The 26,853-nt window shown below is 37.7% G+C and overlaps 1 protein-coding gene across 1 annotated transcript in view; it reads left to right on the forward strand.

Annotated features, from left to right (window-relative positions):
* The window catches only part of LOC126474666 (mediator of RNA polymerase II transcription subunit 27), a 58,152-nt gene that overhangs the window by 25,253 nt on the left and 6,046 nt on the right, over window positions 1-26,853 (forward strand). Inside the window, exons 2-5 of the mRNA XM_050102148.1 lie at window positions 2,564-2,708; window positions 2,785-2,909; window positions 15,891-15,984; window positions 22,610-22,816. Coding sequence (XP_049958105.1) covers window positions 2,564-2,708; window positions 2,785-2,909; window positions 15,891-15,984; window positions 22,610-22,816 — 571 coding nt within the window. The remainder of the gene's footprint in view (window positions 1-2,563; window positions 2,709-2,784; window positions 2,910-15,890; window positions 15,985-22,609; window positions 22,817-26,853) is intronic.

Consider the following 26,853-nt stretch of genomic DNA (forward strand, 5'->3'; position numbering starts at 1 on the left):
ATCAAGATTATTTATTGACACTAGGGAATAGTCCCTTGTTAGTATAATACAGCTACCAGATCATCATCCATTTTCTTACCAGTGCTTCAGGTTTGTTGAGCAAGTAACAGAATTTTTCACAAATACATTTCCGTATTTTTAGCAGAAACCAGTCAGAAATTCAGATGCATTGTTGTAGGCTGATACAGTTAAATAAACTCCTATTTTTGAATTCTGATTATAAATTTTACCATGCATGTTTAGCAGTTTGGTCCAAGAAGTATACAGATGAATTTACAGTTGAACATAATTTAGGTAATACTCTATACGTTCTTTGTATCTTCATCAATGTTTGATTGTCTGTCCAAAGACAGATATGGTCAGCTACTCCCACAAATAAATCTTCAGTTTTACTTAACATAAATTCGATAACACCACTGTGAACATGCATAAAAATAGTAAATCATGAGGAAAGGCAATGAAAATTTATGCAACTTGGATACTAATGATCTTGATTTATCAGTTTCTGAACAAGTGGTACTTTATACAAATGGAAACTTCACTTATCTCTTCTTGGGAACATAACCTTTTTTATATTGACTCCTGTCAGTCCTTTAACACATTATAAAATTGACTTAGTAATGAGTGCAATTCACATACACATACACACACATTATCAGGACTATTTATTCTGTGATAATTATAGAAGAGATCAAGGATGAAAATAACAGACTACTAGATGATGTCAGCAAAGAAAACACATAGTTGTTTCCCGTACTTTACTGTATGACTGTCAGTGCAATTCTTGAACACATTCTGAGTTTGACTATAATAGATTTTCTTGTGACAGAAAAGTGACTGTCCATAAAAAAGCATGGATGTAGAAAACATTGCTTGTTCAAAACTCAACTTGCCCTTTTCTCACATGATAGCCTACAAACCATGGATGGAGGGCAACAGTCAGATTATATTCCTAGGTTTCCAGAAAGCATTTGACACTGTGCTCCACTGCAGACTGTTGATGAAGATCCGAGCATATGGCTTAGGTTCCCAGGTATGTTAGTGTATTGAAGCATTTTTAAATATTAAAACCCAGTACATGGTTGTCAATGACAAATGTTCATCAGAGACAAAGATGTTGTCAGGGGCACCCAGGGAAGTGTGACAGAACCACTTTTATTCTCCATATTTGTAAATAACTTGACAGACAGGATTATTAGCAATGTATCACAATTTGCTGTGGTGTATGAGAAGTTGCAGTCGTTTTGTGACTGTAGAAATATACAAGATGACGTACACAAAATTTCTAGTTGGTGGGATGAATGACAGGTTACTCTAAATGCTGAAAAATATAAGTTATTGCAGAGTAGTAGGAAAAAAAAGTCCTGTAATGTTCAAATACAGCATTACTAAGGTTGCAGCTTAACACAGTTACTCAAATTAAATATCTATGTGTAATGTTACAAAGTGATATGAAAAGTGCGACCCATTCTTGGGTTCCGTTTGAATGTTTGGGATCCCTACAAGGTCAAGTTAACCAGGTTCGTTCAGGATGCAAGTATTATGGAGATGCTTCATGAACTCAGATGAGAATCCCTGGAGGGAAGAAGTTGCTCTTTCTGTTAGGCACTGTTGCACAAATTTAGAGAACTGGGATTTGAGGCCAACTGCAGACTGATGCTACTGCTGTCAGTGTGTATTTTATGTAAGAACCATGAAGGTAAGATGTGAGAAATTTGCCTCGTATGGGGGCTTTTAGATGGTCATTATTTCCTTGTTCTGTTTGTGAGTAGAACAGGAGAGGAAATGACTAGTAGTGGTACAAGGTACCCTCTGCCATTATTGTATGGTGGTTTGTGGAGTATGTATGTAGATATGGGAACCATTGTATAACCAGAAGGTTTTTTGCCGTATGACTTCAGTACAAGTTTATTCATAATGGATCCTTTTGGGGCCCATGACTGTTCTGTTAGACAATAATGTTGAAGAAAACCTGCCACCAGCCACATTTGAAGGAAGTTGTTTAATATGCAGCTGGTTTCGGACTTTACCCATCTTCAGGTGATTATAAACTCAATCTGTATTTAAGTCAACAACTGAATGTGTAAAGGTGAAACTGAATGTAATCACATGAGGATGTTCATAAGCCCGGAACCAAGTGTCTTTTAAATAAACCACCAGAAGTAACTGGTAGCAGATTTTCATCAACACTAAGTTAATTTTTAACTTTTCTTCATATACACCCCCCCACCCCCCCCCCCCCCCCCCCCCCACCCCCCCGCTCCCCAGTTATCTAAGCAAACTGTTTGTTACCTGCTGTTACATTTTCTGTATGTATATAAACATATTTTAATTATCAGATGTACCATATATGTAATAAAGTACACACTATATGGAAAGCTGTTCATTCACCTTTCTTACCCAGTCTGTTGTTATCAGTGTTCTACGAGAGCTGTCCACTGCTTCTGTAATTGTTCTAATGTGATCTCTCTTGTAAATCTTATATAACCTTCTTTGACTTGACTCTGCTTTAATTATAAAACACACTACAACAAAATAAAATAAGTCCAAATCTTATTTGCAGAGAAGTTGAGCAGGCCGTGAACAGCCTAACACCACCACCAGGACCCTTTAGCCTTGGTAACACTACGTTTCTCAGTCAGGAAAGCACTCAGGAAAGGCAGGCCTTGTACCCACAGCTGGTGAACAGCTATAAATGGACAGATAAGGTAACTGCAGTTATGATGTTGGATGCTGCTGAGATGTAATATTTAACTGAACATTGACATAACTTGTATGTTTCAGGTGCACGAATACAGCAATCTTGCTTTTGCACTTCTGAGCCAGAACCAGCTAAAACGATCATACGTGATTGCAAGCAGTGGGAAGAGACGACGTAATGTACAGAGCAGTCATAATGTTCTTCCACAGTAAGTTTTTCTCATTAAAACTATATTTAAAGTTAATATTCTATTAAGCTATCAAAAACACCATATTTATTTAGGTCCATATTTGAATTGCAATGTCTGTCTACTAACGTGAGACTCCAAAGTGACACGACTGATAACGCAGTACAGCATAGGATGTGAAACGTGTAAAAGTATGCCTGTGTCTACTATTATACATATACTAGTAATTGTCTCCTTGATACTTGGTAGAGAGGCTTAAGTGGTACATACTGGATTTTGTCTGTAATTATTAATTTTAGTTTGTGTGTTTATGGTCACACGGGGTAGCCGCGTGGCCTGAGGTGCCTTGTCACAGTCTGCGCGTTTCCCCCCTCTCGCTCACATATCAACAGCCAATTCTTCACTTCTCACAGGGTATGTTCAGCCACTTTTATGTGGTAGTTGTAAGGAGGGGGTGTTTTCATGTATATTTGCTTAAGATACCGGTGGAGATTGGGCCTGAACTACCACTAAATAATACCAACAGTCTCGGCTAACAATTGCACTCTAGCTGTTACCAAATGATTTATGTGCTCCACTTTGCTTTGAATTGTGCTTACGGGTTGTTTCCTTTTCTTATTTTGAAATGAGTGCAGAGAGCAATCTTGCTCCATCACAGGGTTTGAATATGACTCTCGCAACACCAGATGGAATCAGCATTCCATATGTACATTATTACCTCGGTTCTGCCTTCCCAGGAGCACAGAACTCGGTCGTAGGCTGCCAGCCCAGTGAGAGGGAGGTATGGCTTGTCCACCCACTCCGCTCTTCTCACCTCGACAGCCAGAACTCCTAATTTGTTTTATGTTCATGGCTGGCTGCCAGAAAAGTGTCCGCTACAACATGAGTGTCAGTACGAGAAATGATACAGAATGTATAAATTATTCAAACCTGTAATCTGGATTTTGTGAAGCAAATTTAATCAGATTACCAACATTTAAAACTAAAAGTATTGTACTCATCAAAAGCAGCAACTCCATAACTTTGGGAAGACAGTTTCAAAATAATTAGTTGGAATGATATTATAAATTGATTCATCACTCCTTCTTGGTGGCAAATAAATCTGTCGTCTCAAATTGAAATGTTCTAGTGTACACACAAATGACTTTTCACAGGACAGCATCCCTAAGGCACTCACATTCTTCTTTCATGGTGGTTCGTAGGAACGTTTTAATGCTCTTGAGCATTGAAACACACCACTCAACTTCTGATGTGGAGATAGGGATCGTGATTAGCAGTTTCAAATCTTTGACAGTTTTGTCGAATGTGTCACGAAGTTCATCCTCTAGAATCAGCGAAAGAAATGGAACTGTGTCAGCAACTGCTCTCAACTCAGGCCTAGCATAAAAGACTTGAAGCTCACCCTACAACTTTCTTTTTTCCAGAAATGTATGTGTGTTTTTAATTTCAAAGTATTTATCTGAAAAATCTGTTGTGTATTTGTCAAACTGATTTACATCAAATAATTTGGCTGCAGTGAGGTGTCCAGTTAACTGAAAATGTAATTTTATTTCAGAAAGGACGGCATTGCACACCTCCAAAGCATCTCTCTTTTTATGCCCATCCAGAATTCTTGGCTTCTTGACAGGCATTGTTTCGTCATTTTCGAAAATAATCTCATTAAGGGTGGAGTCAATGTCATCTCTGATGTTTTGCATTACTGCTTCAAAGTTCTGGTTGTCTTGCATTGCTGTGGTCAGTTTGGTTATCTTCTTCTGAAGCTGATTAAAAAGTATGTCTGCATGAGGCATTATCTTATAGAAAAATGATAGCCAGAAAATGAATCCGTTATCTTGCAGTCTTTGTTTGTATGAACCAGCTTTTTGAATAGTAGAAGATAGTTTTATGCTCTCACTTGTTTCAGTGACTTTCACAACAGTAATAAGATTTTTTTCCCTGTTTTGAAAAACATCTTTTACTATTCGCGAATGGTAATTCCATCTCGTCACACACTCGGGCAAGCTTTTTTGAATAATGCTATGCAATACTTTTGATCTCTGTGACGAGTTAGAAAAGACAGAATAATTAACTGAAAGGTGTGCAAAAAAGATGCAAGCTTTGCGATTAACAGAGACTGCCATAGACATAAGGTTGAACAGGTGGAGATAACAATGGATGTAGTTTGCATTTGGATATTTTTCTTTAATTTCGGAACCCCATTCAGTTTGCCACTAACAATGTTTGCACTATTGTAACTCTGAACTATTAATTTTGCTCGATCACTGCCCATTAATGGTTCAGTTTCTTTCAGAATACTCTCAGCTATAGTATGAGCATTCTGACTTTCTGAATTAACTAAGTTCCAAAATCTTTCAACAGGTTTTCCCTCAACAACATAATGCAAAACAATAACCAATTGGAATTCACAAGACACATCTGTGCTTTCATCCGCAATTATTGCAACATAATCAGCTTATTTTATTTCCTTACGAACTTTGTCATGGTGCACTTCCAACATGCATCGCAGTAGTTCGTTCTGATCTGTCTTAGAAATGCCTTTGAACACTGATGCTTGAATGAGATGAACTTGAAGATCTTTATCCAGTTCCACGCTGAGCAGAATTAGCTTGTGAAAATTGACATTTTATGTAATTTCATTTTAGACCATATATGCCAAATATCAGTTATTCCGGTCTTACACCAATGAAAATTTCCCCCAAATAACACACAAGAAAAATAAAAAACAGCGTTGGTTTCTTCACAACCACAAATCCAATTCTTCTTTTGGTAAATTTCTGGATTGAACTTACAGCATCGATGTTTTGTTGCTGCTGCAGATTCAAATTCAGGAGTGGCGTACCTAATGTTTTTATCTGAGTGTCCTGTCACTAAATGTCATTTTTAACAACTCATTTACTTTGTTCATGTTTGCTATTTTCACAGTCAACTGAATTTTCCCTTCCAGATAACACTGTACAGACAGCTATATATGGTCAATTACCTGATCTCGCAATTACTTCAACATGTTTGCACAGAACTGTACTACATGAACATAATGAGTATAAACAGAAATACTACATCTTTGTTTGGAAAATAGATCCTCAACAGTTGATGAATACATTAGTTTTTTGTTCTGTAGCAATAGCCCTGCTATTGTGAAATATACCAATATTGAAATAATGCCTCTTAATTTCAAAATCTAAGGGCATAATTATATTCAAATTACATATAGCTTTTTATAATACTATTTAATTGTATTATTTCTGTATTCAATTTAATTAAGCATTAATTAGTGTTGAGGAATGCATTAGCATAAACTTGAAGAAAGATTGTAAAACTGGATTACAAGAAATCTGCACTCTGATGTATGATTGCTAGATGGCAGATCGAGCTTCTAAAGGTCCTTTACTCTACTGCTCTCTGGCGGAAGGAATGTCAAGCTCTGAGTCAGAATATCTGTGGCTACACCTCCACCATAAGAAGTGGGTAGAAATCAATGGCTGAGCCTTTCACACAGCACTTATGAAGGCAGACAGTGCCAATCTGCAGTTGGCTCTAAGCTTCAGAAAACTACCACGAGAGTGCTTGCGGCATAACACACCTCTTCCAATCAGAAAATACGTACTCAAAAACAATGTTTTATGCGCAGATCACATAGATTTCCCTTTCTTTTCTTATACAAGTGGTGCCACAGCACAGTGGCACTACCTCAGAAACCGTCCCCGGGTATTTGTATAACCTTTTCGGAACTCACCATCTCTTTCGTCATAGAGCAAAATAGTAAGATGTAAGTGTGACTTTCCACACACCCAAAAGTGTTCATAGGACTACTAGTATTCATTATATGTATAAATGACCTGGAAGCTCTGTGATACTGTTTGCGGTTGGTGCTGTTGTACATAGGAAAGCTACAACACTGCAAAATTGTAGTGAAAGTATTAGTCCAAGGACTGATAGTTGATCCTTGTTATAAGTAGGCAGTGAAGTCCATTAATATTTGATTACACTAATTACAGTATATCACTAGAAACAGTAACAATTGTAAAATATCTGCGTTTAATCAACTGATGTGACCGAAAGTGGAATGATCGCATGCGAGTATAGGAGAGGTAGATATCAGATGGAAATATGTTGGAAGAATTTTAACCACTGCCCATGAAAGTGTATGTATAAAAGACTGCAGTCCAGCCAATTATAGGAATTACTTGTTGGTCTGGTACCCATACAAATTAAGAGAAATAGAAGAGAGAAAGAAGATAAAAGAAGGTGGTGGTTTTTGTCATGGTTTCATTTAGTAAATGCGAGAGCATCATGGAGATGGGTCTGCAGCTCATGATCTGGTGGCTAGCATTGTTGCTTCTGGATCACAGGGTCCTGGGCTTAATTCACAGCCGCGTTGGGAATTTTCTCCACCCAGGGACGTGGTATTTGCGTTGTCCTCATCATCATTTGGGTAGTGGTGAGACTGGAAATGGAAAGATTGGAACTTGTGCTGGCACTGATGACCATGAAGTTCAGTGCGTCACAAACCATCATCATCATGGAGATAGTAATCAACCTACATTGGTAGACAATGCAAAACAGATATTCTGCATCATGGAGAAGCATTCTGAGAGGGGTCTGGCAATATATTACTTTCTCCCTTATATAACCCACAGGATGATGAAGATATTCTTCCCAAGCACTTTTTGTGAATGGAACAGAAAAAGTGGGAAGTGTTTGTGATAGTTAATGCTTGTGGAGTTTAAATGTAGATGTAATAGTATGTGTGTTTGACTGGAGTTTAGTGTGGAGGAAAAGGGAATCCATTGACGTTTTTGTAGCACGTTGGATTAAAAAAAATCTGTCATCCAACAATTGTAAAATATCTGCGTTTAATCAACTGATGTGACCGAAAGTGGAATGATCGCATGCGAGTATAGGAGAGGTAGATATCAGATGGAAATATGTTGGAAGAATTTTAACCACTGCCCATGAAAGTGTATGTATAAAAGACTGCAGTCCAGCCAATTATAGGAATTACTTGTTGGTCTGGTACCCATACAAATTAAGAGAAATAGAAGAGAGAAAGAAGATAAAAGAAGGTGGTGGTTTTTGTCATGGTTTCATTTAGTAAATGCGAGAGCATCATGGAGATGGGTCTGCAGCTCATGATCTGGTGGCTAGCATTGTTGCTTCTGGATCACAGGGTCCTGGGCTCAATTCACAGCCGCGTTGGGAATTTTCTCCACCCAGGGACGTGGTATTTGCGTTGTCCTCATCATCATTTGGGTAGTGGTGAGACTGGAAATGGAAAGATTGGAACTTGTGCTGGCACTGATGACCATGAAGTTCAGTGCGTCACAAACCATCATCATCATGGAGATAGTAATCAACCTACATTGGTAGACAATGCAAAACAGATATTCTGCATCATGGAGAAGCATTCTGAGAGGGGTCTGGCAATATATTACTTTCTCCCTTATATAACCCACAGGATGATGAAGATATTCTTCCCAAGCACTTTTTGTGAATGGAACAGAAAAAGTGGGAAGTGTTTGTGATAGTTAATGCTTGTGGAGTTTAAATGTAGATGTAATAGTATGTGTGTTTGACTGGAGTTTAGTGTGGAGGAAAAGGGAATCCATTGACGTTTTTGTAGCACGTTGGATTAAAAAAAATCTGTCATCCAATTATTGAAAGTATTTGTGCCATTGGATATTTGTTGCACCTATCTCCCAATAATGTGATTGTATAAGGGGCAGTCAAATGAAAATGAGACAGATGGGAAAAGTAAGTGCACTCTTTATTATTTAAAAAGTAATCACCATAACTGTTAATATATTTATCTCATTGTGAGACAAGACAATCAGTTATTTATTTATTTATTTATTCATTCATTTATTAACATTACAGAGTGACCCACCACCTTGGTAACTATGGTGGGTCGTTCACTACTAAAAACTAGTAACAAGCTGCAGACAGACCTTTTGTCTTTTTCTACAGCTTCTCTCAGGGCTGTTATTTTTCTTGTCTTTTACATAACTACATTGTTAATTAAAAATGTGATACATAACGTACATTTTGGAACAGGAAAACAAATTTTACTATATTCTTAAGAAGTACACTATAGATGAAAGGAAAGATTTAGATAATAAGAGATCCCTTTACATTCCTATAAAAAGTGTAAGGCCTTAGTAAACACTTTGAGCCTGTCTCAGCTGAATTAGCATATTCTATTCTACTTTGGGTACTACTATATGTATGTATGTATGTATGTAGTGAGATTAGCTCTACATGGTTTGTGTACGAAATATGACAGTACTGCTTGTTACTGCAATTACTTCCTCCACTTGCCTGCACCATAAATGGGTGAGAAGCCTCGGAAGGTTGACCTCAAGCCTTCTCTCTCTGAAGGGCACTTCTTATGCGTGTTGCGTAGTCATGTTTGTGTAGCTGATTCGTATTATGCTGCATATGTATTTTTGTGTACAATATTCCCATTTGAGTTCCCGAAGCATCTCCATAACACTCACATGTTGTTCAAACCTATCAGTAACAAATCTAGCAGCCCACTTCTGAATTGCTTTGATGTCTTCCTAGAATCCAACCTGGTCCAGATCCCAAACACTCGAGCAGTTCTCAAGAATAGGTTGCACCAATGTCCTACATATGGTCTCCTTTACAGGTGAACAACCCTTTTCTAAAATTCTCCCAATAAACCGAAGTCGACAACTTGGCTTCCCTATCACATTTTGCAGATGCTTGTTCCACCTCATATCACTTTGCAGTGTTACACCCAGGTATTTAAATGACTTAATTGGGTCAAGCAAGACATTAGTAATATTGTATCAGAACATTACAAGTCTCTTCTTCCTAAACATCCACAGTAACTTACATTTTTCCTCATTTAGGGCTAGTTGCTGTTCGTCTCACCAGCTGGAAATTGTGTCTAAGTTGTCTGGTATCGCCCTACAGTCAGTCAACTCTGACACCTTACCGTACACAATGGGATCGTCCGCAAACAGCCGCAGATTGGTGCCCACCCTGTCCGCTGAATATCATTTATGTATATAGAGAACAATAGTGATCCTATCACACTTCCCTGGGGCATTCCTGACGATACCCTTTTCTCTGATGAATACTTGCCATCGGGGACAACATACTGGTTTCTATTATTTGAGAAGTCTTCGAGCCACTCGCATATCTGTGCTCTAATTCCATCTGCTCATATCTCCGTTAACAGCCTGCAATGGGGCACCGTGTTAAATATTTTCTGGAAATCCAGAAATAAGGAATCTGCAATTGCCCTTCATCCATAGTTCTCAGTATATCATGTGAGAAAAGGGCAAGCTGGGTTTCACAGAAGCAATGCTTTCTAAAACCCTGCTGTTCATGTACGTAAGCTTCTTAGTCTCAAGAAAGTTTATTTTATTCAAACTGAGAATACATTCAAGGATTCTGCAGCAAACAGAAGTTAGGGATATTGGTTTGTAATTTTGTGGGTCTGTTCTTTTACCTTTCTTATATACTGGAGTCACCTGTGCTTTTTCCAGTAGCTTGGGACTTTGCTCTGGGTGAGAGATTCATGGTAAATGTAAGCTTGGTAAATGGCCAAAGCCATTGAGTACTCTTTATAAAATAAGAGAGTTTGTGTCCGCACCTCTCATAGCTTTGCGAACAAGGCAGGCCGCCAGAGATTGTCAAAGGTGCCAGGTTTGTGTATTGCTATTGCTACTGCATAATTTTCTTGTGTATCCTGTATTATTTCCAGCGTGTGGTTTACTGCATCATCTATGGAGCTTTTGGGTGTAAAGCCATATTGATGTAGACTAATGCCAAAGAGCCTCCTGTGTGACTGTACTTGATTACACTGGAGCCTGTCCTGTACCTTAGCTAAAGTGTTCAAGAGGCAGATAGGGCTTTAAGTCTGTGGGTCTGTTGGGTTCCAATCCTCTGTTTTTTTTATGAATACTACTTTTTTTGTTTACCACATGGCAGAGACCCTACCTTGCAGCAATGGTCCATTCAGTAACACTGTTAGAAAAGGGGTGATCTGTGCAACAGGGGTCATTTGCATAACTGTGTTTTTGAGGGCTTCTGTGTGTGCCAACTGGACTGGGAGTCTTCTTATTCTTTAATTGTGTATTTGCTAATACTACTTCTTTATGGGCAAGTGGAACAGTAATGGGGCCATTTGTTTAGCTGTCATCTATTTGTCATCATAAGTCTGTGAGATGTAGCTGATCATTTGTCTTTTTGTCATCAGGAATGAGATTGTCCAGTGGGTATTCTATCAAACATCTCCAGCCGCTTGTAGTGCTGTCTGTGCACCTAAGTTGACAGTACTGTTGGCATCTTTACCTTATCTGTTTGGAGTCTGAATGGTTCCCTCTGTGTACTATATTGTAGCTGAGTTTTGACAAAACTGTTCGTGATCCTGTCTGGTCTTGTATAATTTGCTTTTATAGTTTTGCTTTGCATCATGTTATAGTTCATCTTTCTTCCCTCTATTGTGCTGTTTTTCCTTTGAGAGGTAATGTTTCCTTTTGTCTCTAGAGTCTTTCCTTAGTTTTATTAACTTTGTGGACCGGGGAACCATTAGCCATATGGAAGGAAAATTCAACATGTCCATAATTTTTGCCAGTCAGCCTTGTTCAGAAGCAGCCATTGTTTATGTTGATGTGAAGTGTGAGAGTTTGTGTTTCTTACATGTCTTTGTGATTGAGTGAGGTGTTATGGTCACTGTATGCGGCATTTTCTAGTACTTCCCATTTGTTGGAATATATTACGGACTTCGCATTTGCTAGTGAGGTGTCAGTCTTGGTGGTTCCTCTTGCACTGTTGCAGTATGTAGGTGTTTGTCATGGTTGTATAGAACAAAGAGGCTGCATTCATTTATTGTGTCAACTACAAGTTGTCCCCCTATTGTCTGTTATGTTTGCATGTCATAGTGTCGATGCACATTGATGTCACTAAGTATGAGTAGTCTTTTGTCCCTAGAAAATTGTGCTATATCTCTTATTGGGTCAGCAGAAAGCTATGTGATAGGAACACTATGCATACATGGATATGATAATCCAAGATTCTTGTCCATGCATAATTTCAGCTGTGGCTACATGTTCAAAGCAAAATTGTGTGGGTTTGTTTGTGACTGTGTAATTGATATTCGCTATTACAATCGCAGCCATAAGATGTTGAGTCCCAATAATTGTTATGAGATGGTTGGGAAGGCATGGGAGTTTCCCACCTTGCATGTAAGGCTCTTGGAGATGGATTACATTGCCTGTACTTTGTTCAGAAGTCTACCTGATTCTGTTTCAACCAAAGTGCTCCTATTGCAGTTTAAATGTAAGATCTTCAATCTTCATTGGGTGGTGGGAGCGGGGGGGGGGGGGGGGGGGGAGGTGGTCTGTATTTGCTAGAGTCATATTCTGAATGTAGTCTGCATTTGCTAGAGTCATATTCTGAATGTAGTTTTAATTGTGTGTTTTGACCTAGTAAACTGCTTATACATGTTGTATCTTATTCTCTCTCTTGTACTGCTGTGTCAGTATGTTTATCTGTTCCTTATTTTTTGATGCCATGAGATGAGTTTCACTCATGGCTTAGGGCATCCTCTTATGTATGTTTTTGGTTGTTTTGTTACATTCCGTGCTACATTGGTGGAAGAAGAAGAATCATCTTTCAGCTCCTCCATTCTTAACAGAAGCCTGGTCTGGGAGATCACCTGCTGGAACATGTCGTGCTTCAACTGCCTTTGCTACATGATTGTCAATGGCGCCCTGTGTATATATGTCATCTACCTAATCAGTGATGTTAAAATATCTTTGCTGTAATATGTCAAGTTTGCAGCAATGGAAGATTGTTTCTAGGTCTGTTAATTGTGCTATACCCATATGTTGTAGCCAGGCGACCACACGTTGCCAATCTCTTGTTTTAGTTATTGGAGACTTATATTTGCACCTGCATGTTTTGTTAATTTGCATGTCTATACCAGTGTGTGTAAGGCGGTGGTTCATATCTGACCATTGTTATTGTAACCCACATTAGTGAACGTTGTCCGTAATGTCATATTTGATGCACTCTGTTTGCATTTCGTGCAACTGATTGTAGATAGGCAGTCGTGCCCCCCTACTGTATCACGTAGCCTGTTTCTATATTTGCATGGTGTGCTTCCAACTGTGACTTCCTATCAGCATTCTGACTTCTAGTGGCCTAGTTTTGCACATTTTCCACAGACTGATCCTTTATCACAACATTTTGGCGGATATTCTAGGTCCCAGCAATTGAAGCATTTCTGAACAGCTACAAGATCTTTGATGTGTAAGGCCTCAAACTGAATGTAGGATCTTTTTCCTTTTCAGCAGCAGAAGATGAACCCTTGGCATGATTCCCAGAATGATGATAGCTGTTTGTTTACCTTTCGGGCTTGTCTTGAACATTATTTTAACTTCCTCGTAGAACTCTTCATTAGAGAAGTGTTTGCTTAAGCTCATCTTATATAGTTCCTCTATTGAGAGACAAGATGGTTAGTCAGTGCCTTCATAAAAAAGTTTGATGTTACCTTTGGAACCATGATTGTACCCAGGTATGCACCTCTTCATCCAAAGCAAATTGACAGTCACCAGATGTCTTTCTTAAGGCTCCAAAAATATGGAAATCACAAGGGGGGCAGATTGTGAGTATCTGGAGGATATGTAAGGGCCCACAAGTTGCCAAGGTTGCATAAAGTACACTGCAGTAGTTCTGCTGGGCAGCACTTACACTCCCTCCAAGCAGCCCTAATCTCTCACTGTGCAATTTTCACATTTTTGTAGTCCTGAAGAAACACTTTTGGCTGTCAATTTGCTTCATATGAAGAGGTGAACGCTTGTGTACAATCAAATTCCCATAGAAAATCAGAGACATTTTTCCATGAAGGCATTGACTGTCTCTTTTTCACAATGGGATAAATGTTTTAACAGCATGGTGATTACTTTTGAAATAACAAAGAGTTTACTTACTTTTTCCCACCTATCTTGGTTTTCATTTGATTGCTATTTATATTTCCTTGCACTTCCTTGTCAATCCCTGAATTTTATGGAGGCTATTAGAAACACTATATTTCAGATATCTCTGTGTTAACGTGCAGAACAGAGTTGCTGTCATCATCCCATAGCAGCTCTTCAATGTTCATATTGCTTAGTTGGGGTGTCTGTGATGTTTGATCTCCTGTTGCTGTTTTTTACTTTGATTTACAAATAATCACGAGTCAGCATGGCCACCAGAGGATGATTCTCACTGATTTCTATTTTTGGTAGGTGGAGTAGTTTTCAGTTTTTGAAGAAAATGCCACAATCCCTCTTCTGCGAATCTACATCTTCATCTACTTCCTAAAGTAATGGTTACCAGCCATGGAGATTAGCCTGTATCTCACACGAATCTGTTGTTTCTACAGGCATTGTACTAAATAGGTCTTCACAACCTCAAAAGTTTAGAAGTAGCATTGAAACACATGTTTAATTCATGAGAACTCATGCATTCTCAATTGTACAAGAGGAAAAATACAGTGTTTGAGAAATTTAATTACTTCATTGTAATTTGTCTTCTTACATCTTGAGAGAATGAGTTGAAAATTAGCAATTATTGGTTTAGATATGGAGTTTAGTACATTACAGTTTTGTCAGGATCAAGCCCTGAGATAGCTTTGTGTCATTTTTGAGAATATTTCATTTCATTGATGACAACTGTGCCATTATTGAATGAATTGATGATAACTCTGCCATTATTGAATGAAGTTTGAACTTACACAATTTCATCCATAACAAATATCTTTACTGATGAAAGCCTATTGGTTTTAACGATGTTTATCTTTGGTGCAGTTGTTTCCAAAGAAATAAAGCCAATTTGATTTATAAACTAAGGGTTGTTGGTAGCCAGACTGATTATATCTTGAATTTTATTGTATATAGAGCTGCACGTTCAGCAACAGAAACTGATTTACACAATTTGCAGGAAAGTGGTAACGTAACAGTAACACCCATGAAGACTCATTTGTATTAGTGATGTACTACATTTTACACTTGGTATTAACGCCTAAATTTTTTCCTCCTATTTCTGAACCTTCTAAGATCAGCATGTAGTGCTTTTGGTTCAGACGAAATGTGCCAACATTACAGCAGATACTTGTATGAAGATAAGTTCAGTTTTTGTTGAATGATATAGTGCTTATTAATAAGTTGGGTGCCAAAAGAAAACTATGGATATAACCACCTGCGACACTACAAATGGGCTTTAGAATGAAAAAACCGACAGGGAAATAGACGAAAAAACCAGAAACCACAATATGTTGTAGATAACAGCTGAAGTAATGAATCAGTGGAGTACTCTGACACGTCACTGAACTTGCTTGAATGAACACTGATGTACTTTAGTGGTGGATGGACAGGTCACTGATTCAAGCAGGGTCAAAGTATTAATATTTCCTGATGTGAATTTTACTTCTGGCAAATCTTGTAAGGTAACTATTATAGTTACAATCAATAGTGGAAACCAGAGCAAATTACTTACATGTTAAATTGCGATTTAAAAGTTGCAATATGGATGGGACGAAACATAACCTGAATAAATGAAACAATTAGCGATTCATCAGCTAAGCAGAAAGCATGAGTCCACGATTCCTCAGGGTGCCTAGAAAATCATGGGCCCATGCTTTCTACTTACCTGATGAACCGCTAATTGCTTAATTTATTCACAGACAAGAAATATTTGGTCCCATCCATGTCGCAGGTTTAATGTGATGATCTGATATTTAAATAATTTGTTCTGGTTCTCACTGTTGATTGTAACTGTAATAGATCACAATTGTAGCAAACACTTTTTCTAATTTAAAAGATCTTACCTGATGATGTGGCTTCAAAGCAACAAAACCAAATGTTAAATAAAATATTTACAAGAGCAGCAAAATGGTTATTATTCAAGATGTGTACATATGACTACAGCTATCACTCATACAAGATTTTGTGAGATACGGGTAGATAAACATCCTTTTTTATTTTACAGGGCAGTAGACACGCTGATAGCTGGTATTGACAGACAATTTGCTGATATGAACTTGACTGTTTCAAGACCATTTGGTTCCAATGCCGTTATGCAGGTAATTTGAAGAACACAATCTATAATGTTTCCCTGAAATTCTGCTTTGCAAATAAAACAAAATGTACATCCACTGTAATTCCACTGATCATGTAATCTACACATTTTCCTGTACACCAACCCAATGTACTATGCTGCCATGTTTCTCTTATGAACTAAACAATTTATGTAACCAAAGCACTCAATTTATTGTAGGGGACATCAGTAGTCACAGTAGTGTTTTGGGTTATGAAGATGGCAAAGAAAATGGTGAAGCAGTGATAGAATGGACTGATTCTATTGATTTGCAGTTAATACATGAAGCAAATTATCATCGTCTTTTAATAGTGAACGCTGGAAACAGGGCTAGAACACTGATCTGTTATTTGTCAGCAAGGCAGTATTGTCACAGTGTGTTAAAGACATCAGCATTCCAATACTAAACGCTTAGGATAGTCAAACGTTTTCCATGGTACGACCTAAAACAGTATCATTCAGAAGATGCCATAGCTTCAAGAAAGGAAATATGAGCAAGTTTACTGAGATGCTGGATAGTCTTATATCCAAGATAAATCCACTACCTGGATCATTCAATGATGGTGGTTGCTGTGCAGCAATCATGTAGCAAATCAGTTCCTTGTGGCTACTGCACCCAGTATATTCACAGTTTTAAAAGAGAGAATACCAAAATCTTGTGGGAATATGTGAAACATTTTGATGAAAATCTATTCAGTGAGCAAACTATGGATGCCGACTTGAAACTTGCCAACTATCTGACAGAAACGAAGAAAACACAATAAACTAAGAAATGTTGGAAAGTCTAGATGTGACAAAAAGCAGAATGAGATTTTCGCTCTGCAGCGGAGTGTGCACTGATATGGAACTTCCTGGCAGATTAAAACTGTGTGCCGGACCGAAACTCGAACTCGGGACCTATGCCTTCCATGGGCAAGTGCTCTACCAACTGAGCTACCCAAGCACGACTCACGACCCACCCTCACAGTTTCAATTCTGCCAGTAAAAAGACAAAAAGCAGTCAAAGACTACTACATCAGTTGAATAATGATCCTACTCAGACGGTAACTCTTACAAATGTATCTCCAAATCAGGTTATTCATCAGTTTCTGATGAGTGGAAAAATGGGAAAACGAAGTGTTGGATGTAATATACAGAGACAAGCTAAGCTGGAAACTAATGAACTCTCGCAAACTTTCAAGTAGCTGTTCAATAATGCGAGAACCATAAAACAGGTGGCATGGATGATGTACAGGTTGAACAAATAAAATGATTTGGGCAATTGACCGTGAAGTAGCTTGTCAAATTCTTTAACGACTAGTGCAACAGAACGAGATCCCTAAAGTATGGAGAAAAATCAAAGTAGTTGCCATCCTGAAACCTGGGAAAGAACTGTCCAACCTCAAAATTTATTGATCTATTTCACTCCTAAGTCATCTTCATAAGGTATTTGAAAGGCTTCTTTTGAACTGTTTGACCACTATGATTGATGCTCTATTAATAACTGAGCAGGCTGGCCTCAGACTTCAGAGGAATTGCACAGCACAAGTAGCCAGTTTAATTCAATACAAAGAGGGTGGGATTGAAAGAGGTGACATCACTGGAATTGTTTTTATTGATATATCTTCAACCTTTGATACTGTTTAACACCATGTAATGCTCCACAAGATCTACAGCATGACATATGATTATGGATTCATGGAAATAATTGGCACTTTATTGGCAGTTAAAAGTTGAGTTTCAAGGAAGGTGAAGCTACAGGAGAAACTGAAAGAATTGCTTGCTCTGAGGAAGTGTTTTATTCCTTGTAATCTTCAGTATATAGGCCTACACCAATGACAAACCAAGCCCTATCATGTGCAAAACCTTCATATGTGCAGACAATCTTGCTTTACCAACCCAAGCATAGATGTTTGAGGAGGTTGAAAAAGTTCTTATGACAGCACCTAGAACTTTCACAGAGTATTATAGTAAGAATCACCCTAATCTTCAGAAAACACAGGTGTGTGCCTTCCACCTCCAAAACAGACAAATGGTAAACTAAAAGTTAATTGGGAGGGCACAGAGTTGAAACCCTGACTTACTAAATACCTTGGTGTTACTTTAGATGTGTCTTTAACACACCACAAACATCATCTCAACACCAAGCTAAAAGTTTCTACCCAAAACATCACTTGGTAACACAATGACAGTAACTGGGGAGCCTATCCTCAAGTCATCAGAACCTCTGCCTTATCACTCTGTTTCTCTGCAGAGGAGCATGCATTTCCTGTGTGGTACAGCTCCGTCCATGTGAAGCAAGTGGACATCATACTGAATGAATGAAACAGCTTGACTGACCACTGGCTGTCTGAAACCAACACCTTCAGACAAGGTATATTGCTTGGCAGGTATTGCACCACCTGATATACACCAGAAAGTAGCTGCACACATTGAAAGGAGAAAGGTTAAGCTAAATTAACTCTCCATGGTCATCAACCATCAAGATCTAGGTTGAAATCCAGAAGCAGTGTTCGGAGTTCATTGTCAGCACTGACGTGTGTTATGCAGTGACAGAGAAGAGCTGTGGGCAGCTAGCAGTGACCAACCTCAAATGCGGATGAAGCCTACTGAGTGTCTACCACCTGAAGCTATGTTAGACTGGCTCACCTGAAGACGGCTGAATCAGGTGATGGTGAGGAGAATATACAATGGATCACCTCTGCTAGTGTCCATGCTGCCCTGAGTCACTCAGAAGTGATGAAAACTGAAGGCTGTAAGGCTGTACAGTTGCTGCTGAGAAATGGGCAAAGATCATTTAAGTTCACTATGTAAATTCTTCTGCCAGAAAAAGGAGCCATTGGCTCCGAAAATTTTTTCACATTTACTTAATCGCTGTATGTTTTCTCCTGCTGTTGCTTAGTGAGTAGATTTTTTAACTATATGATTACATTACATTATTAAATTGTTGTTTCGGTGGCCACTCATAATATTGTTCAGTTATGTGATGCAGAATTTTGTATGTCTCCTGATTAGAGTAAATAAATTAATGCTTTGCAAGGTCAGCAAAAATGCTTTAGTTTGACCAAGCACATAATATCATTTCTGTTATTGCTATTCTTTCATCAGCAAATTTGAAAGAAAGAGTATGACCAATTTTCATGTCACACCCTTGTCCAGTGTCTAATAATTTCACTGGGACAGTGAACCATTCTTTTCGTTCCTTACTGTTATGTAATTTTTTTTGCGGATCCTATCGTAAGGCAAAGGTGAGTCAGGACAGAATTAAATGTAACAAAAACAGTAAGACCAATATATTCCCTTATAAAAAATGTGCTTGAAACCATAAATATGAAAGGATTTCCCTACATTGTGCTACCATAAAATTAATGTCTAGAAGCCGACTTTCAAAACAGAAGTTATAAAATTGACAAATTGTAAATTATTATTTCTGAATGTATAAATATCAAAGTTATTTGTTGCGGTGAAATTCAGCTTACATATGAGAGTATTGAAATATTCTGTGCAAATCAAAATATAAATGTTTGTTTGTTTGGAATTCTGTATCTTCAAATGTTCTTAGCCGATATGGACAGATACTGGATGGAGGATTAGGTTGTATACCCAATTCCCACCTGGTTGCCTCTCCCATCATGTGCTGCCAGAGACTGGGGTCATGTGTGCGAGAGTTGCATTTGTGTGTGTGTGTGTGTGTGTGTGTGTGTGTGTGTGTGTGTGTGTGTGTGTGTGTTTGTGTGTTTTCGACAAAGGCCTTGTGGGCCAAATGCTCATTTTGTGGAAGTCTTTTTGCTATGCCTATCTGCAACTCATCATCTCCACTGTGGGTATGGTGAGTAGCAGCTATCCTTTCATAATATTGTTACTTTCCATCCTGGATTTTCCATTGATTGATTTCAGTTCCATACATATTAGAAACGTGCGCCCCCCCCCCCCTTTTTTTTACCAGATTGAGCCAAAGCAACACGTGGCTGATAACAGCTTGTTGTAAATAAATTTGGAAATTTCAAACTGGCCGAAAGGTTTTGTAGATGAAATTAGGTGTTCGGATATAAAAATGGGAAATAAAAAAAGATTTTAATTATTTGAATGAAGATTATATATTTCAGAGTTGGTGTATCAAGTTAAGGTACCTAAATGCCATAGTAGTTTCTACTTACAGAGTATTAATATTGTAATTGAAAGAAATGATACATCAAAATTCATTGACATAATAAACACTTTGGCTTCAAAGTAAGCTTCCCTCAAACCACTAGAGTAAATGCACAGTCAGCAGCTTGTATTGATGATATTTTAAGTAATTGCCTTTTTGAAGATGTTTATAAATTTTCCTTAGATTTAGGAATATCTGATTAGTCTGCATGGTTCATAGAACTATCAAAAAATTTCATGTAAGAAAAGCCATGTGGGAAAGAACTTCAATCACAGAAGTTTAACTATTTTAGTAATAAATTGAGAGAGATTGATTGGCCTTTTGGCAGCTGTAGTAGTAACTTTGAGAATTTTTTAAATAGCTTTCTTGAAAGTTCAATGAAATATATCCACTTAGAACCATATGTAACAGAATGACTAGTATACTTAAATAGGGAACTCAAAGGACAAAAATTTATAGTGCCAGTAAAAGGCAACTGCACAGAGAACTAAAACATAACAGACAGAAGCATTTTATTGAGTGTGTTAGCTGTCATAAAGCTGTATTTTAAGAAGTTGCGAAGACAACCAAACAAATGGCACACAATAAGTTCATTTTAAAGTGTAAAAGGAAAACAAAGACAAGTGTTGTTCAGGCGTTAGAGTTATTAGCTGGGAAATAGTTAGGATTAAACTTGATGACAGCCTTATTGTAAACTCATCTCAAATATCATTCTGTTTTAAATGTAGCAAAGGCAGACATTGATGTAGCAGAGTATCAGAGTAAAGCAAATCCCTTTGGACTTCATCAAGTAGCTGAGTAACAGATTTAAAAAAGATCGATAAATAATGTGGAAAATGTTATACTATGATTAAAAAACAAAAACTCTGCTGGGTGGGACCACATATCCACTAAAGTAATTAAAGCAGTGTATCTCATAATATAAGTGATGTATACCTTCTCTAACTCAAATAATAAACTAATTGTTAAAACTGTGCTCCTTACTGGATGTACTGAAGTATGCAGTAGTCAGAACTCTGTTCAAGAAAGGGTTGAGAGAAGACATGGAGAACTGCCATCCAATTTCAATTCTTTCAATCCTGTTGTAGGTGTTGGAGAAATTAGCTGCAACTTGGGTTCAAAATTTTATTTTAGCAAATATTATAAGTAATATAAAACAAACAAAAGCCTTGGATCAGAGGCTCTTACAAAAGCCTCTGACTTCATAAAACATGGCTTGCTTATCTACAAATTAGATAAATATGAGATCAAGCCAAATGCCCTGCAATGGATTGCATCATACCTGCAGAACTGAAAACAAAGGGTAACTGTCATTTCAAATGCAGTGAATTGTTATTCAAAATAGAGCACATTATCACAAAACTCCATTTTAGAGCTGTTCCAGTTCCTTTTCTACATAAATGGCTTACCATAAATATAAATTCACCACCAGTTCTTTTTGCAGATGTCTTGTGTACCTGAATCAAAAGATTTGGATTCTGTATTTTATGAGACTAAAAAAATCACAATTATACTGACCAAAACAAGACTGAGCTTGTTCAAAGTAAAAGTAGAGCATGGAATTGTCCTGTTGTTCCAAGTCTTTTCCTGTGATATTGGCTGTATCTGGTGTCTCACAAATAGCAGTAATAAACAGCTGCTTTGAAGACAGTCATATAGTGTGCTCTAATTAAAGAAAAGTTAACAGAACATAATCTGATAATGTGGGAGACCACATTCAGGTGAACTTGTTTGGCGCTACTTTAATCATTTGTGGGCAGTGCTTTATCTACTTAACTCTGTGTTAGTGTGTGAAGTGGCACTGTAGAGTCAGCATTGTACTCAGGGAATCACGGTTCGAATCATGCCATGATTATACTGATGTAGATCGTCTGCAGTATACTTACTCAAATTAAATTCTAAGATTGTTGCTTCAAGAAGTTACTACTTGCCCAATTCTTGTTCATTTAAGCTTGTACTCCATTTTAATACATTAATGTTAGTGAGAAATTAAACTATAGTCTTCCTTGATTCTTCAGCCACCTGATAACACTGAATTGGAGCTTTCCTGCTGCTTTTCCGAACTATTGCTGAGGCACATAGTTTTAATTTATCGCAAAGGTTCATTTCTGTTCTCACCCTCACTGCAGAGTGAGAGTTTTACTCTGTACTCAACTTTTGTCTGACTACTGAGCCACTGAATCCCTTATCCTTTGTCAAAATGGTAGACCAGCAGCAGATACAGCAGAGTCTCTATAGAGGTTGAAGAAATAAGAGGGATGTTCAAGCAGACAGAAACTGTGAGTTAGACTGTGAAGTTGGCTCAGATGGATCTATAGGAAAAGGCTGTCTGTGGGATTGATCTAAGATCCAGCATAAAGTTTTTAATGTGACTGAAACAATTTTCTCTTGAACAACAGTTACATCTGAAAATATCTTGTATTTGAGGAATTATTGTGATGTAGCTGAATTTTGTTCACTAATGTCTTGTCAATATTCACAGGTTACCTTAGGGAGAATAATGAAAGCTCTGGTGGCTTTCAAAGGTCTAATGATTGAATGGGTTGTTGTTAAAGGGTATACAGAAACATTGGATTTGTGGACAGAGTCCCGATACAAAGTATTCCAAAAAGTGACTGAAAATGCCCATGCTGCTATGCTTCATTTCCATTCACCTAATTTGCTTGAAATTTCAGTCCGCTCTTTCATGGTAAGTTGTGCTGTATTGTAGATAAGTAAAAGGTTTACTTTGGTTTAGTCATAAGAATGGCAGTGACACTTTAGTCGTAAGAATGGCAGTGACACTTTAGTCATAAGAATGGCAGTGACACTTTAATCATAAGAATGGCAGTGACACTGTTGATTTTACACATGAAATATGTACACATGTTAATAGTGGTGATTGTGTAAGAGTAGAGGGTCCTGAACTTTAAATCAGATAATTTTAAAATAGGCATGGAATCCCTTTTTCAGCATTCAGCAACTGTTCTTCTAATCATGTGTTCTTTTTATATTACTTTTATACTTAATTTAAGTTTGGTTAATTTCCTTGACACAGTGCTCATTGCTAACCATTGTTATGTGGAAGCAACAATCACATTTATTATACTATTCTGGGCTATCTTGCACAGATCAATGAATTTCTGGGAGGAACCCAGTGTTCTGTCCTCATCATTAAAGGACATCTTCAAGGGGGATCGTAGCATTCTATGAATGCCTGATTGACTCCCTGGCTCACTACTGACTGTGGTAAACTAGTTTCCTGCCTGCTCCCACACAGAGATGTGATGGTACATATTTTCAAAACTTAACTGCATTTAGCAGTTACAGGTTGCTATCGTCTGCTGCTGTCCCATGGTGATATTCCAGTTGTCACAGAACTGAAAACATCTCACCAATGCAGTGCTGAAAAATAGGTATTCTTCTGTTATAATAGAGTGTTAAGACTGACAGGCAAAGATCAGAGTGATATACAGCTATCCTTGAAATCAAAAGTTTTCCTACAATTCACTAAAGATGCCGTAGACCACAAACGGAATATCTTGAAGAAACAGAATATTGCTATAGTCTACAAACCGACCTGGAAGATACAGGAGCACCAAAGGTTGGCCAAGGGAGCTTGCTGACTGCTGAGGGGGGGGAAGGGGGGGGCTGGAATTTAACAGGTAGTTTTGGAGACATGTTTGTGAATGGAACAATATACAGTCAACTGTGGCTGTGTGTGTGTGGGGGGGGGGGGGGGAGGGGGGGGGGAGAGAAACAGATGTATCAGCTGTTGCAGAACATGCTGTGCAGCCAGAAGCGCATCAGGTTTGATTTAATAACTCCCATGCCTTGGCTGCCACGACCGAGTTTTACAGAAGACTGTATAGGGAAACACACCAATAATTTTAACTGAAAGCAGGAGGATTTGAAACTGAATGGTATCTTGAGTCTGTTGCTGAAGATGATGTGTAGCGGTAATACTCTGTGAGGCAACTGCAATAATGGACAACTGACAACAGTCAGTGGAACTAGAGTTCTGAAAACCTGAAGCCACACCCCTACGAAAGAGCGCACTCCAGAGATGTGCTCTGCAGATGGGGACAAAATGTTGGCTTTCTCCAAGAAATTCATTCAACCATAGCATAATAGCCCAGAATATTATAATGGACGTGACATTTCCCGCTGTGAAAGATTACTTGTTGCAGAAAGCAGCAGTATCATATAAATGTTTGTTTTACAAAACATATTCAAAACTTATCATTGCGGTCAGTTGCAGCCCCCTGTGTTTTTATTATATGTGATATTTTTATACATATTCATACGCCTGTATTACCCGTTCAGTTTACGATTGCTATTTTAGCTGGATTGCTGCGAACTGTTGACGTGCCCTGCTGTTGGTTGTTTTGGTTGATGCACAAACAGTATAACTGCACTCAATGAAAATGCAACATGGTTCATGAACTGTACTTGGTATACCTGCAGCAGATAAAACAAATATACATTCTGTTAACACATTCTTGTACAGAAAAACAATTGAAGTGAACAATAATAATATAAAATTGTTGTTTTACAGTTGAACAGTGCAGTTGTGCATGTGTTTAGAAGGCAACAGTACATTTGCTTTTAATATATTCTTCTATAGGGAGGAAATAAATAAATAAGTAAATATCTGTTGTGTTACGACCTAATAACTGAGCTGAATGCGTAATATATTTACTATTAGCGCATTCTTCTAGCGAGAATTGTGCAAAATTGAAATAAAACTGTTGTTTTTGGATCTTATAACTTGAGTTGGGAATGCAGCAGATGAAAATGGATTTGTTATTAATACATTATTCTACAGGAAAGCATAAGGAATGAAAATGAGACAAATTTTGGTGTATGGTTTAATAACTAACAAAGAGAGGTCCCCACAGGGAGGAGTGAATCGATGTTTGAAGTCATATATAAAGTGGTGTAGGTCAAAGCCCCAGATTTCTTATCATGGAGTGATTCACCCTAGTGGTCCCTCATTTGCAAGTAATGGACAAAAAAGAAAAAAAAAAAGTTTCAGAATTTCGTGCGCGAATCTGTACTATTAAAATACAGAGCACATACTGTCAGCTGAAGCCAGCTTATTATGCAAGAGGTTTTGTGATGATCAAATTTTGTCAGATGCTGTAACATTTTATTTTTTAATTTTCAAATTCTTATCGAAATGGCTTTGATCGCTATGTTATTAAATCTTGTAGTGAAAAATGAATTTTCAACTGCATTGCCCCTAATAATAGAAACAGATCATTCTACTTTTATTTTTTAATCAATGCATCAGCATTTTCAAGAATTTGAATATGTGGATGGATAAATAAAAATTATTGAAATCACATATACAAGGATTCCAAATGAGAAAACAGACAGGAACAGAAAATGTGACCTAGTGAAAAATGTTAGTACAGTATTTTCAACAACCTTTAATTCATATGTATATGTTTCTGTCAAGTCTGAATCTACCTCATCCAATATATCTTCAGAACAATGCAACAAAATTTCACTGTCACTCAGTAGCTTTGTCCATTTGTGGTATTTATGTGTGTCGGTATTCATCCATACTAGTTTTAACTTTGTCTATTGTACACATTCTTCCAATCATCTTTTGTAATGCTCTGTATTGCAACACTAGTCATTTGTATAAGTTGGGAAAGGGTAATACTGCTGACATTGTTCGATGAAACTTTCTGTTTCATTAAATACCAGATAGGTTCGACAAGTTCAGATCACAGTTGTAGGGTGGAAGTTGCAACACTGTAAGTCTTTTCCCATATTCTTTTATTATTGTATGTACTGTGTATTATGACTCAGGTCTGTGACATTTCACAACTTCCAAGAGTTTGTTGCATGTCAAATCCACCCCAAATGGAATTTTATGCATAGTCAGCCATGATTGTATATCTGCTTTAGGAGAAGATATGTTATTCGCTTTATTTTCATGAACACAATGGTGGGGTGCATTAACTAATACCACAATGTTTCCACCTACAATATTTGGTAAGGCTCTCTTGCAACCATTTTATATAATCTTCATTTTGCATTTCATTGAGATAATCTTCCGATGTTGATCTCGAATCATAGATGAGCTCTGCACCCTCAATAAACACCATTCCTCCTCCTGCATGAACCACTATTGCTCTTTGTCCAGAACTTTAATTTTTCTGCACACCTGGTACATCACTATGCTGCCAACATTTACTGACAATATAATGTATATGCAGCCATGTTTCATCAGTATACAAGACAGGTTTCTCCGCACCTTTCTCATTTTCTCTCAAAGTTCTAAGAAAGTCTGCATGTCATGCTACGGTGTGCTCCCTCTCAACCAGAAATGATCGTCTATTTTTACCTTTTTTTAAAAAAACAAAATGTAATATCCTTCAAAATTTTCTTGGAAGTGGCTCATTTCCCTGTGAAATTAATGTCTGTATCATCCTTCACCCGATTGTAAAGCTTTCAAAGAGTGGGTATTTCTTTTTTAACATCATAATATTTCAAGAACTTTCTTTTTAGTAAACATTTGTCAAAGTCTTTGAGACACTTCTTTTTCTTCCTGAGTCTCCTCTTCCTTGGTGTGACAATTTTCTGGCCACTCTGTCTGGCTTTTTTAACATCGTTCACAACATTACATACTGTCCTTACACTCTTTCCTACTGTGGCTGCTGCTCTATCCAGAGCTCTTTCTAACAGTATTAGGAAACCTTTCCATTTTTCTTCTTGACAAAACTGAACTAC

Source organism: Schistocerca serialis, chromosome 1 (genome assembly GCF_023864345.2).
Source record: "Schistocerca serialis cubense isolate TAMUIC-IGC-003099 chromosome 1, iqSchSeri2.2, whole genome shotgun sequence".
In the NCBI taxonomy this organism is placed as follows: domain Eukaryota; kingdom Metazoa; phylum Arthropoda; class Insecta; order Orthoptera; family Acrididae; genus Schistocerca; species Schistocerca serialis.